The 13,617-nt window shown below is 46.2% G+C and overlaps 1 protein-coding gene across 1 annotated transcript; it reads left to right on the top strand.

Moving 5' to 3' along the window:
- Window positions 1-193: 193 nt before the first annotated feature.
- Window positions 194-2,866, top strand: tada3l (transcriptional adaptor 3-like). Its single transcript, XM_080495937.1, has 8 exons — window positions 194-663; window positions 771-1,018; window positions 1,123-1,228; window positions 1,327-1,462; window positions 1,554-1,657; window positions 1,780-1,886; window positions 2,098-2,289; window positions 2,388-2,866. Exons 1-8 carry the CDS (start codon window positions 454-456, stop codon window positions 2,578-2,580), a joined length of 1,296 nt encoding a protein of 431 aa, XP_080352063.1. The 5' UTR covers window positions 194-453; the 3' UTR covers window positions 2,581-2,866.
- The last annotated feature ends 10,751 nt before the right edge of the window (window positions 2,867-13,617 follow it).

Below are 13,617 nucleotides of genomic sequence, written 5' to 3'. Positions count from 1 at the left end.
GCTTTCTACCAACGTTTTGTTTAACTTCACCTTCGTGACTGGCATTTTCTTTAATATCGGCATTGTTTTTTGTTCCAAGTATATTCCGTTTGTCCCCTTTTGCCACTGTAGTTTTTCCCATCATGGAGACCATTCAGTGACGGTAATCGTCGTCGCAGGCTGCAGCAGCACAACATTCAAAGATTGAAATCCCCACATTGTGGGTGGACCACTTAGCCCTTATAGCTTTCACCACTTCATAAAACGAGCGTGTGCGGATTTTTCGGTGTTCATACGAAATTTCGAATATTCTTCGTGTGGGTTTTGGGGCCCCGTGTGCTCTTGTTTTCTGCTCAGTCCGGAATGGTTCGGTCTGGTTGTTGAACCGGACTCTGCGTGCGTTACTGCGTCGTTAGCAACGCCGGTCGGTTTCGTGCTCTCGGGGCGAAACAAGACGCCGCCTGGCCGAGCGTCATGAGCGAGCTGAAGGACTGCCCGCCGCTCAAATACTACGACTTCAAGCCCGTGGAGCATGTGAAAGTGTGCCCGCGCTACACCGCGGTGCTCGGCCGCTCGGAGGACGATGGCATCGGCATCGAGGAGCTCGACACTCTGCAGCTGGAGCTGGAGACTCTCCTCTCCTCCGCCAGCCGCCGCCTCCGCGCCCTGGAGGAGCAGAGACAGGTCAGATCCCCTCTATCCAGCCACGGGCTTCAGAACCTTCCTTCACTTCTTTAAATAACGCCTCCACCCCCCCCCCCCCCCCCCCCCCCCCCCGTTCCGTCCCTCAGATCCTGACAGACTGGCAGGACAAGAAGGGAGACAAGCGCTTTCTGAAGCTGGGGAAAGACCCCGACCCCGCTGCCTCATCTCGACACAAGCCAAAGAAGCAGAAATTGGATGGCAAAGGGAGTCACGGCCCAGGTCCGGGTCCTGGTCGACCCAAATCCAAGAATCTACAGCCGAAAGTTCAAGAGTACGAATTTACCGACGACCCACAAGACATCCCTCGCACACCCAAAAATGATGCTCCTAACAGGTCAGCAGCTGGCACACAAAACCAGTCTACTCGTATTGAGACCGTTGCTGGTATGTTTTCTATTTCTCACCCTGTTTTAAAACCGGCTGTTTGCCTTTCTTTAGATTCTGGGCATCAGTGGAGCCGTATTGCGCCGATATCACAAACGAAGAGATCCGACTGCTTGAGGAGCTCCTTAAGGCCCCGGAGGATGAAGCTGAGTATTTCAAGGTGTGACGAGAAGAAGTTTCATTGGAAGGCAACGGCACAAAACGTCCTCGCGATTCATTCATTTCGTGTTGATAACGGTGTCATTTTGTGAACTGTAGATTCCTGCACTTGGGAAACACTACTCCCAGCGATGGGCTCAGGAGGATCTTCTGGAGGAGCAGAGGGAGGGCGCACGGGCCAATGACAAGAAGAAGAATCTCATGGGAGGGCCGCTCTCTGAACTGGACGCAAAAGGCAAGACCGCAGCATGCACCTAAAAATATATCTTAATGTCATTTCTGCTGTTTAATGGGTTTTTTTGGGGGTATTTTTTTTAATGTTCCAGATGTGGACTCGCTGCTGAAAAAATCAGAATCTCAACACGACTCTCCTGAAGATGGATGTCCGTTTGGCCCCCTCACTCAGCGCCTGCTGCAGGCCCTGGTCGAGGTGACGCTCACCACTTACCCTGACCTTTGCAAATGCACCAACCAAAAGTGAGATATGGCATTGGGCGTGATATCATACGACACTGATGGTTTGTTGTTGTTTGTTTTTTTTTTCCTTTACAGGAGAATATTATATCCCCCATGGAGGATTCTCCCATTCCGGACATTTCAGGGAAAGATGCCAACGACGGTGCAGGGACTTCTCCTCGAAGCCAAGGGAAAGCATTCAGGTAAAGGGCTCACAACAAATCACATCTTTTTTTAAGATAATGGACGGTAGTATCTGTTTTCAAACACAAACTACAGAGTTCCCAGTAACAAACACAAGATAAGGTACACTCCCTCAAGTCACTGTCGTTTGTAACAGTTTAATATGCACCAAACATAAATTGTGTTGTTTGTACCCCCCCCCCCCCCCCCCCCCCCCCCCCCTCTCTCCAGTGTTCCTCACACACGCTCCTTGGAGGCCCGGATCAAAGAGGAGCTGGTGGCCCAGGGCCTCCTGGATTCCGAGGAGCGACCTGGACAAGGAGGAGACTCTGAGGACGAAGTCCTGGCCGAGCTGCAGAAGAGACAAGCCGAGCTCAAAGCCCTGAGCGCTCACAACAAAGCCCGGAAGCAAGAGCTGCTCCGGTGAGGAGGGACACTCCACGACAACACTAAAGTGTCCTTATCTGCTCAAAGCCCTGGAGGTGATTTCATTAGCGCTTGTATTTGCTCTCGCCTCACAGGTTGGCCAAAGAAGAGATGCGCAAGCAGGAACTGCGTCAGAGGGTCAGGGTGTCGGACAATGAGGTGATGGAGGGATTCCGGCGGATCATGGCGGCCAGGCAAAAGAAACGCACTCCGACTAAGAAAGAGAAGGACCAGGCTTGGAAATCACTGAAAGAGCGGGAGAGCATCCTCAAGTTACTGGATGGATAGAGGCTCGGGGGGGGGGGAATGCTGGAAGAGGCTTCTGTTCTCCACAAATTAACACGAAACCTAACGGCTGTTAGAGAAACAACAACCATCATGACGTGACGTAACGTCTTCCTCAGGTCTGTCTGACCCGAGGTGACAAAGTCTCTGTAGTCTCGTGTCGTTCAGCATCATTCGATTACTAACAGTCATTATGAGTCTTTCTTCACGTTTTGTTGACGTTTTTCCTCTGTTGGTCCAATTTTTATGTTGTTTTGTATTTGATTTGTATAGTGATGTTATGACAGTTTGAATAAATCAAGTACCACTTTAGGACTGTTTCTGTGTTTGTGTGAAACAATGAAATGGCATGAAGCACCTAACAAAATCTAAAACGGTATTTTCTGGGCAGATGCATTCATTCATACTTTACCTTCAACAGGAAGTCACGTGAAAATATATTTTAAAAGCAAAGTTATTTTATGGTTGAAGCAGAAACGATGCTCTGTCACTCAAGTCATTTTCAGGATCGGGAATGTCTTCAAATGCTTGTGTACGTGTGTAAATCATTCTGGCTTTGAATTTTGTTGAAGTCACTAAAGGATGTAACAGTTTTCAGTACTCCCACGCATCCAGTCTTTTATACAGTTTTTATCCTTGAGCCATCGGATTCTTAGTAACAACTGACCTGGACAGTAGTGTTTTCATCCTGCTCACTGCCGTCATGCCCATGAGGATTTTTTAAAGTGTGCATGTTCAATTATTTACATTTTTAGACTTTTACTTATATATTTCTGTTAAGATTACTTCTACAGTAGGTGTATTATCTATTGTAGGTGTATCTCTGCTCACTTATTGATCCACAAGGGAGCAGCACCTATAATTTCATTATATTACACGGCGTGGCGCGGTCGTCTCCCAATTGGACGGCTACATGTTCCATTCCCATCTCCGCCTGCTGAAGTGTCCCTGGGCAAGACACCGAACCCCAAACTGCCTGGGTGAATGTAGTGTGAGGGTGAGTGGTGGTCCGAGGGGCCGATGGCGCAGATTGGCAGCTGTGGCTACATACATAGTTTACAACCATCACTTTACTTTGCATTATTCATTCACTCCATACTCGATGGAGTGAATGAATAATGCAATATAGCTGTAGGACAATGAGGGTTTTTTTTTTTTTTTACATTTCACTGTATTTTGCACCAGGAGATGTCATTAAAATTGGCTTTATGTCGAGGTTGTTGTCATTTTTATGAGTAATAGTTAAATTTTTTTGAAAATATAGACATTTTCATCACCGGTATTCTGTTGAAGAAGAACTTGAAAGTATACATTTAGAGATTATCATGGCACTATTTTACTGGCTCCTCCACTTCAAGATGAAATCAGGTTGTATGTGGCTCCTAAACTGAAATGTGTTTCACACCACTAGTGTACGACAAACTTTTTTCAGCTTCGGTCTTTCGAAAGAAGCCACCTCATCTGTGAAAACCCACTTCTTTTGCCTTTGGAGGCCGGAGGAGCAGCACGAGTTTGAAAATCCAACGTATCACCAACAAGTTTGCTGATTTGAATCCTGCTGAGGGGTGACCACCCTGCTCCTCTGAGCAATGCCTTCAACACCCCCACCATCTTAGTAGATTGTAGTGAAGACAGTCAAGCATGAAAACGAGGAACGAATCAACCGCTTGGATCGCTGGATGGCTGGAAGACCAAACGGAATCAGCTTATAAATGATTAACTCAATCCTTTTTGCAGTGCTTGTAACATATCTGACATCAACATGGTGTAACAGACAGAAAGTATGGTAAAGAAAAATCCCCTTTTTGCTTCCTTTTTTAGGAAACAACTGAGTGTGAAGTGCAATCAAGTGTGTGGTCAGCTGTTTTCCATCTGTGCCTGCATGGCATTTCCTCTCACTGGCCAACAGCATACCTGGTTAACTGTGGTGGTAATAAGTAACCCAAAGGCAAGAAGTGCATCAAACAAGTAAAAGACTAACTAAGGAAAACAAGAAAAGGGAAGGCTAATGTAAAAAAACAAAACCAATAGAGATATCCAAGAATGCATCACTTCATTTACAGATACTATTGAAAACCTCACCTCTGTAAAGCACGGTGGGGGCACCCTCATGCTGTAGGTACTGAAAGCTCTCAGTCTGTCAAACAATCTCATGAAAATCTAAAGATTATTGCAGAACTTAATATGGAAATATGTTCCCAGACTCAGAAAGCACATTGTTTTGAGTTCTCTCACAGGACTTTGATTCGATCCTCACATCCAGCAACACAGAGACCTTGTGGAGGAGGGAAAGGTGGGTGGTCCAGGAGCCGTGAATGAAACATTGGCACAATTTTAAAGGTAATTTCCATTTTACACAGGAATGGGTTGAAACAAGCAGCAGGCAACAGCAACAAACCTCTAAAACTGTGTTACATTCAAATACGGGAAACATGCACACATTAATTATAAGCAGGAAGCATTTTAGGTTTTCTCATTCACTTAAATAGTTCTTTTTAAACGTGTTGATTTTCAACTAATTCAGTCTTTTAATTCAATTTCCAACATATACTTGTTTTTCAACAGCTTCTATACTTAGACACCACTAGATGGCAGTCACTGTCTTTGAGCGTCCAGGCTGGCAGCACTGGACCTGAGGTTGGTATTATAACGGTGGGCATCCGGTCTTTACTTGAAGATGTTCTCACAAATGATTAAAGTAGTCAATTACAGTTTTTATTTCTATTGTCGTCAAGATTTTGTTCCAGATGTCAGCACGTTTGTAGCTCTCCTTCACAATGGACTCAGTGCTGTGCTGATACTCAACTGAACGGCACTCTCGCTTGAGTAATATTGTTTACATCAAAATAATGTCTTTATGACCCCACATCTTAACCTGAAATGTATCCAGACTTAGTTTTTTTGGTTTTTTTCTGCTGACCGGTAACAGGGTGCGATCTGACTTCAACTTTTGTTAGCTGGGATTGTGTCCAATGCTCCATGATCTTGAATCGGTAGAGGATAGAAGATGAATGGATGAGTAACAGTGTGACTCAGAAGCATTTGAAGCAGAAACGATCGATCTATTGGGCTTCTACAAAGCTTTAAATTGCATAGATGACTGGGTACACCTTGGACAGGTCACCAGGGCAAGTACAGACAACATGGCCACTCACATTCACACCTCTGGGCAATTCATGCTCTCTGATCAATCCCTTTTTGAACTGTGGGAGTAAAAGTGCCTAGTGAAAATACACACACACACGCACACACGCACACACGCACGCACGCACGCACACACGCACGCACGCACGCACGCACGTACGCACGCACGCACGCACACATGTTGAATATGCAAACTCCACACAAAGAGGCTTGGCCCTGATTTAAAACCTATGAACCCTCTCATTATGAGGCGAGTGTGTTAACCGCTGCTCCATGCGACCATCCACCAATCAACCTCAAATAGATGTTTTTGTAACAGAAAACACTCACACACATTGAAACCCTGCACAGAAAGGCCCAGACTCACAGTATGGAATCCTTCACCACTGTGAGTCAAGAGGGCCAATTGTGTGGTCGCCCCTTTAAAGAATGGCGTGGCGCTTAAAAAAAAACAACATTACGGCTGCAGGTGAGATCTTCGCTGTGTCTCCAGAGTCCCAAGACATATTTATTCCACTGCTTGTTTATATATTAAACAGCCTCCGATCTGGTTTTCTGTTGCAGCCTTTTGAGATTCACTTGATGGGGCATTGTTTTCCCCTCACTCATGAGTTTAACAGCTATTCACCAGCATATTAAACAGTCCTTACTTACTAAAATCTATCTGTTCATAAAATGAAAGAAAAAAAAAGGATGAAAAATGAAGTGAGTTCTTGTTCAACATGCAGGCTACAAGTTCCAACAAAAGCCCAACCCTCATGTAACAGCTCCTCAGCTTAGGCTGCTCCTCTATGTAAATTCGGAATGTCGTCAGCCCGTGGATGAAAGCTTTTAATAACACGGAGACCTTTTGAGTCGTCCTCGCAGGTGAACGAGGGGCTGAATAGGTAGTTGTGGCGGCCCCTCGAGGCTGGGCGTATCACCGCCCGGGGCTTTTGTTGTATTTGTTGTCATGAGACCTAAACTGAAGGGCAGGTGGGTTTTGTGTTCGCACACCGCTCATGCACACTCAATGATGCTCGGCGGCTGTTTGCACATATTGGGTTTTTATTATCATTCAAGGGTGACCAGACTTCTTTTCACAGCCCAGGTGGTTTGTTCCTGAGGCTCCGACTTCAGCCTGTCATGAAACCCTCTCTCCTGCTTTCTCCATGCGAAATTCAGCCGCGTGGTGAGCTTCTTCACTCCTCCCTGTCAGGGCCCGTAAAGGTTTACGGCTATTTGACGAAGAGGGCCCTGCACCGGGGGAGGGGGGGGGGGGGGGGGGGCTGGGGGTTCATAACCACTGGCAGAGGATATCGAGTCGCTACTCCTCCGAGAGAAAGCTTGTAAATACAGTGCTGTCATGTGGGTAGACAGTGTGCTGTGTGTTGTGTGTTTATACACATGCACACTTATCTATGCTACTATCGTCTGGGGTCAGTGGGGAGGGGGGGGCCCCTCTGTCCATTGGCTCTTTGTTCGGCCTCGGCGGATGAACTAAGTTTCTTTCTCCGGGGCTCTCCTACTCCACCTCCGTCCCAGCGTTCCTGAGAGCTGGAACCGAGCGTGGACACACACACACACACACACACACACACACACACACACACACACACACACACACACACACACACACACACACACACACACACACACACACACACACACACACACACACACACACACACACACACACACACACACATAAACGGGTAAAGGGCTTTAAATCTGTTGATCCTTTGTCCCGATGCAATGTCAGCTTTCATGCTGAATTTGAAATTGTGTGTGTGTGACCGAGTGAGAGACAGAGGTTGAGACAGCTGCCTGGCCCGCTGAGAAGCGCCTCTGTCCAGCCAGGCCACGCCTCAGCCCTTATCCCACACAGAGAACTATTGTCTTCGGGGCTACTTCCACTATTCTGATGTCATGATTTGTCCTTCGCCGTCGGGCTGCTGCTGCCGTTGCGGTAAAACTGGATAGACCTTCTAGACCAAAGTCAGAAACACAAACAATTCCACCGATTGATTGTGTGGCAGTGTCAAATACCTCATACAGAACATGAAACAATCTGGTGTGCTCACGTTTTTTGACCCCTCCCTTAACTTGGTCTGCTTTGCATCTCATTTGCTTCCATTTGCATGGCAGTTGATGATTGTCTTGTGTGACTCCTGAAATTGGCTGGGCATATGAAAATCAGTCTTTTCTGTCGCCGGTCGCCTCCACCTGTTTTGGTTTTGGTCATTGGTGAGGGCTGGATTAGGACTAGTTTTTTCTAGCTTGTTGTTATTCCTTTGAGCCGTTCTGTTGAAAGAAGCCCAATCAACCACAGGCTCCCACAGTTTTAAAGGCACCAATCCTGACAAGACAAGACTTGTTTCTAAGCAGTGGAGGCATTACATATTATTTAGGGGCAAAAAAGAAGTTAGGGACTGAAGACCAGCTCAAGCTTTGATTATAGGTGTTACTACAAAGACAGCAGTTCTCCAGAACAAATATAAACACCCAGAGGTTTAACATCCAGATCCTGATTCCTGGATGGTGTTATGAGCTTTTTGTTTGTTGAACTTCTGTCTTCTTATATTTACCTCCACTCCCCAAATGAAGCTATACTCTATGAGTTTCTCACCCCGTCAGTCCACATTGACATACTTCAGTTACTACTGCAGGGACGGGCCATGAATTATTGCTCCTTGTGACTTTAGAAATCTCCTGACTTCTCAATTTTTTTGTGAGATGTTTCAGTGAGTGTAAAGAATGTGAGTCACATGAGATTTGATGCACAGATAGCTGGATGACACGTTGCTATTATGTAGATGCACTGACACAAAATGTAGGCAGATGCAGTGGATAGCACAGCTTTTTCAAAGAGAGATTATTACTAGCTTTTAATCTGGTGGTTGTTTGGGACTTCTCGACCTGACTTTGCATGTTGGCAATGGTTGTTGCTTGTTCTTAATCTAGGGGGAATATGGGGGAGCCTTGTTGCAGCATTTAGCACTGATGACCTGTAACCTGCTAGCCAACTGATTTTATTTGATGTTTTACCCTTTCTGATGATGCATAGATGTTCTCTATAATCCAATCTTTCTCAAGCATTCTAAAATGTGTGTTGTGGTTCTGTCTCTCCATGTGTTTGCTTTAACACAAATTGGTAACTGATTCCTGGATGATTTGGCTGGAACAAGCTCTCTTCCCCTCTGCAACCCCAGTCCAGATAGGGAAGGTATAGACAATGAATAGGTGGTTATCTGTCTATGTCAACTGCTTCCCTACGGGGGTGTCACTGGTGACAGACTTCAGGTCATCCTGTGATCTGTAATCTTCTTTCATTATGCTCGCTACCTCGTTTTTATATGCAAATGTCCTTTGCATGTGCCAGTAGGTTAAACAGGCTTGATTTGCTTAAGGCATAACCAACTCTCTGTAATTGCCTTGCTTTGATGCTCTTACTCCCTTTTTAGCCAGTCGTCATTCAATGCCACTGACTTGGCTCACAGGAAGGAGCTGCGTGAGTAGAACGTAAGGGTTTCAACACTGCAAGTAGCATGCTGACATGAACATTTATCTCAAAGTACTATTGGACCAAATCATACCCAATGCGTCCTCTAGCAGGAATAACTATGTGTCTTGTTTCATAAAAGAGTGCTTATGTGGCACAATGATGCTTCAAGCAAAACTGATCAGCAGATATCAGCAAAGCTCAATCATCTGCTGAGATCAGGGCTGAGGACGAAAAGTCAGACTGATTGCAATCACAGCAAAGACCTCCAAGGGATGTTCAGGGTTTTTTAAGAGTCTTGTCTTCAAAACTGTAAAAGCCAACATCTGCATCTCAGAAATGTCCCACAAGTGAGTTTAATTTTAACTGCCTCTGGCTTCAGGAATGGTGGGACAAGTGTTATTTGTATCATACTTTGTGAAAAAACTCATAAAAATACAGATAAGACTGGAGAAGAGAGGTCACCCTCGTAGAGAGGATGCATTGTTAGAGCACTGTTTTCATTGCAGTAAATTTGGACGGTTGAGGTCAAATCTCTTGCTAAATAATTATTTACTTCAGAGATAACACCTGATAGCAGAGGGATGTTGAGTGGGGGGGGGGGGGGGGGGGGGGGGGGGGGTTCTAAGAGTGGAGGCATGGCTATGCATATATTACCTCACCCTCACCCTCAAGGACCAGGACACACATGAAGCCACACACTCCTGTGGTCACAGGACCCAGGGGAGCACCAGCCTCCTCTCTGAGTGGCTTGATAAAAACATTCCCATTCCCAAATACTTCCTCCGATTCAGTGGATGAAGACTTTATCATCATCGGTAGTGATAATAAGCTGCCGAGGAGTTGAGGAGACGCCATGAGAAATGCGTCTCTCGCCACCCACCACTTCTCTGTCGTCCTCCCTCCGTCCTCTCACCATCTCTCTGTTGTTTCCTCAGCTCTGTTATTATCACCCGGATCATTATCGGGGGGCTCACTCTCCCCTTGTTGCGATGGAGAGGAGGGCCAGCCTCCCACATGGCTTTGGTGAGAGATTTTTTTACAGCCAGCGGCACAGGAGGAGGGGGGGATAGAAAACCAAAGACAAGAGGCCCAATAAAGTCCATCTAAATATAGAGATAGCAGAGCCTTTTTTTCCTTGTCCTTATAAAGAGCTGCTGCTAGATCCAAGGCAGAGTATCCTCCTTCAGTGTGCAGAGCACTGATCACTCCCTCCAGGACCAGGAACATAACTGACGGTGCATAGAGACACACAGCCGTGCACACAAACACACAGAGCCACGATGTTTTATGAGAGGAGGGAGAGAGAGAGAGAGAGAGAGAGAGAGGACAAGGAGCTTAGTGAGCTTTCTTTACACAAGAGGGCAAATCATGTCGGACGGAACATACTAAAATAGGAGAAGTTCGAGGGAAACCTCCAAAAAGAATTTATGTGAGAAACAAGAGAGGGATGTTCCCGGCCTGGGAGTTCATGCTTGTGGGATTTCAAAAAAAAATAAAATTATGATAATAAATGGATGAACTTGTGACCAAAAATATCTCTGGGTGGATTACACGTTTAATTCTATATCCACAGAACCTCCACCTCCATCCAAAACATGACTCTTTTTGGATGTCACTCCTGGTGAGCCTGACTGCTGAGGAAAATCTGTTTTAGGTGTTGGAACAGACCAACGTTTTAGGTCGATTAAATAAATGATATTAGTGTTTGATTGGTGAGTTTGGGATAAGCTTGTTTCCCTCTTTCCAATTGCTCTAACCAACCAGAGGAAGAAATGTGGGTGTTATTGAAAACGCTTCCATTCAGAACACTGATCCATCGTACATGTTCATCTGAATTTGAGGGAACAACTTGTGCACATAAATGTTCCCCGTTGTTTAAGAGGCCCGACAACTTCTAAACCGGCAGGCTGCAGTTAAAACCTTCCCCTCATGGCAAAGTTAATACATTCAACAGCTGTGTCAGCAATGTTAGTGACTAACATGATTTACTCCCGTAGCCTACACAATGTTGCTATCTGTCTCGTGTGTGTGTGTGTGTGTGTGTGTGTGTGTGTGTGTGTGTGTGTGTGTGTGTGTGTGTGTGTGTGTGTGTGTGTGTTTTGCAGCTGTTTTGTGGTCGCGACATTTGATTAAATAAGTACCTAAGTATTATCTAGGTTGTGTGCTGATGAACACAGACAGCAGACAGACGTGTCTCCACAGGCTAAAACAGAGATGGATCGCATTTATTGGGACTGTTCGACACAGATAGGACATTTCTGCGGGTCTCTCTGTGTCATTTTCACAGCTGTCCTCGTTTACCAGCGGTGACAGCAAAGGTCCAGAAGTCAAACGTGCAAGAGAGAGATCTGCTGTGCCTTTTAACATCGTCTTTTACACCTGTTGCTGACTGACCCCTGTGGTGTATGGCCACACAGTAAGGCACTTACTGAAGGCGCGCGCGCGCGCACACACACACACACACACACACACACACACACACACACACACACACACACACACACACACACACACACACACACACACACACACACACACACACACACACACACACACACTGTGGTTTACGTTGTGGCTGTCTGAGAGGAGAGCACTAAAAGCACGACACTCACACAGACTCACACACTGAATATTAGGCCTTGTTACATAAGATCATCTCTTAAAAGTCGGCATCATTCTTAAACTCTTCACCAAATAGGTTGATTTTGTGCCCATCCGCATAGTTCCTGTGTATAAAAAAAATAAAACAAAACGGAAGTGGATTGATTGAAGTGTGTGTGTGTGTGTGTGTGTGAGTGAGTGAGTGTGTGTCTGTGTCTGTGTGTGTGTGTGTGTCAGTTTGTGGCTATGAAAGCCCCACAGACAGGAAGTGCAGCTGTCAGTAGATTTCAGGCACAGGGCTTCTCTCTCTCTCTCTCTCTCTCCAGTTGTCGTTAACCTCAGCCCTCTTCCTTTCCTTACGTCCTCCACTTCCCTGCCCTCCAGCAGTGGCTAGCTGGGTTTGAGGTCGAGGTGGGGGCGCTTGCTCGTCAGTACAAGCATGTTGGCTCGAGATAAGGAAAAATGGCACAGAAACAACAAACCCCCGCCGCTACCGTCACTGTCACCTCTGAGCTGGACATATTGCCAACACACACACACACACACACACACACACACACACACACACACACACACACACACACACACACACACACACACACACACACACACACACACACACACACACACACACACACACACACACACACACACACACACACACACACACACACACACACACACACAGCAAACAAGTGTCATGGAAGATGGCTGGTAAAGGTCAATGTGCTGTCCGGCGGGCAGCAGGATGGGTTTGGACGTGGCTTCAGTGCTCCTCGCCTGCTCACCTCGTCTCCCGTCTTCTTGTCGTCTCACCCCATGCAGGGTGTTACACATGCTGCGTTAGTTGCTCACATGCACAATGACACTGTACCGACAGCCCCTCTTTACAAAGCTTGCTGCATGTTCAGCACCCGGGTTGGGGGGGGGGGGGGGGGGCTGTTCTTGTTGGTGAGGGCAGAGTGTCAGAGCACCTCTGACAGACATATTATTGGTTTTATGAACAGCTTTTAGCTCTATTTATTATCGTGACTCTTCTTATCCTGGTTTATGTCAGTTACTGCTTGTTATCCCTGTAAGGTTTTATTGTGATTTGTCTTTATCTATTCTTGATTTGATCTTAATTAGGTATTGGTGAATAGCGAAACATTGAGCGCTTGCCTTGTCTGTCCTGTTTCACTCCACCAATTATCTGCTTGTCCAGTTCATTGTGTCACTTTATTTGCTCTGACGTGCCAAATGCATCACAAAAATCTGTTAAACAAGTCTACTCACGGTTGTTAATACAAGTAACCTTGAACCCCGGACAATGGATGCCTGCTTCTTTGAGATACACCCTAACAGCTCATTTCCACCCCGTTAGTTAGACCGACCCTATTTCCATCTACACTGAGAAACTTTAAGAAGCGTCAGTCCCGCACGAGGCTTTCTCCTCTGGCACATCTCACTCCCACCAGCCACAGTGGACGTGGCAGAATGAGCCGGAGGTGTGAGTACGACATGTAGGGTCGTCCAGCAGCAGCTGATATAATACAGGCCTGCAGTCAGATAAGCGTCTCTATCTGTGAGAGCACTGAAAACGCAGATCCGCAAATATCCCGGTCCTAATCGAGCCCAGACTCCAAATAGCCTTTCGTACACTTTCCAATAATCTTCACTGACCCAGAACACCTGACACGCTGCTTCCACCTCACACCATCATCAATACAGGTTATTAAAATACAATATGAACACAACTGAGCTCATGTTAGGAAACCCCACACTCCTCTTGATCAAAGTGTATTTTGGTATTTCGCTTTGAGCCATAGTGC

Source organism: Blennius ocellaris (assembly GCF_963422515.1).
Source record: "Blennius ocellaris genome assembly, chromosome: 4".
Classification (NCBI taxonomy): domain Eukaryota; kingdom Metazoa; phylum Chordata; class Actinopteri; order Blenniiformes; family Blenniidae; genus Blennius; species Blennius ocellaris.
This window is presented reverse-complemented; position numbering and strand designations above follow the sequence as displayed.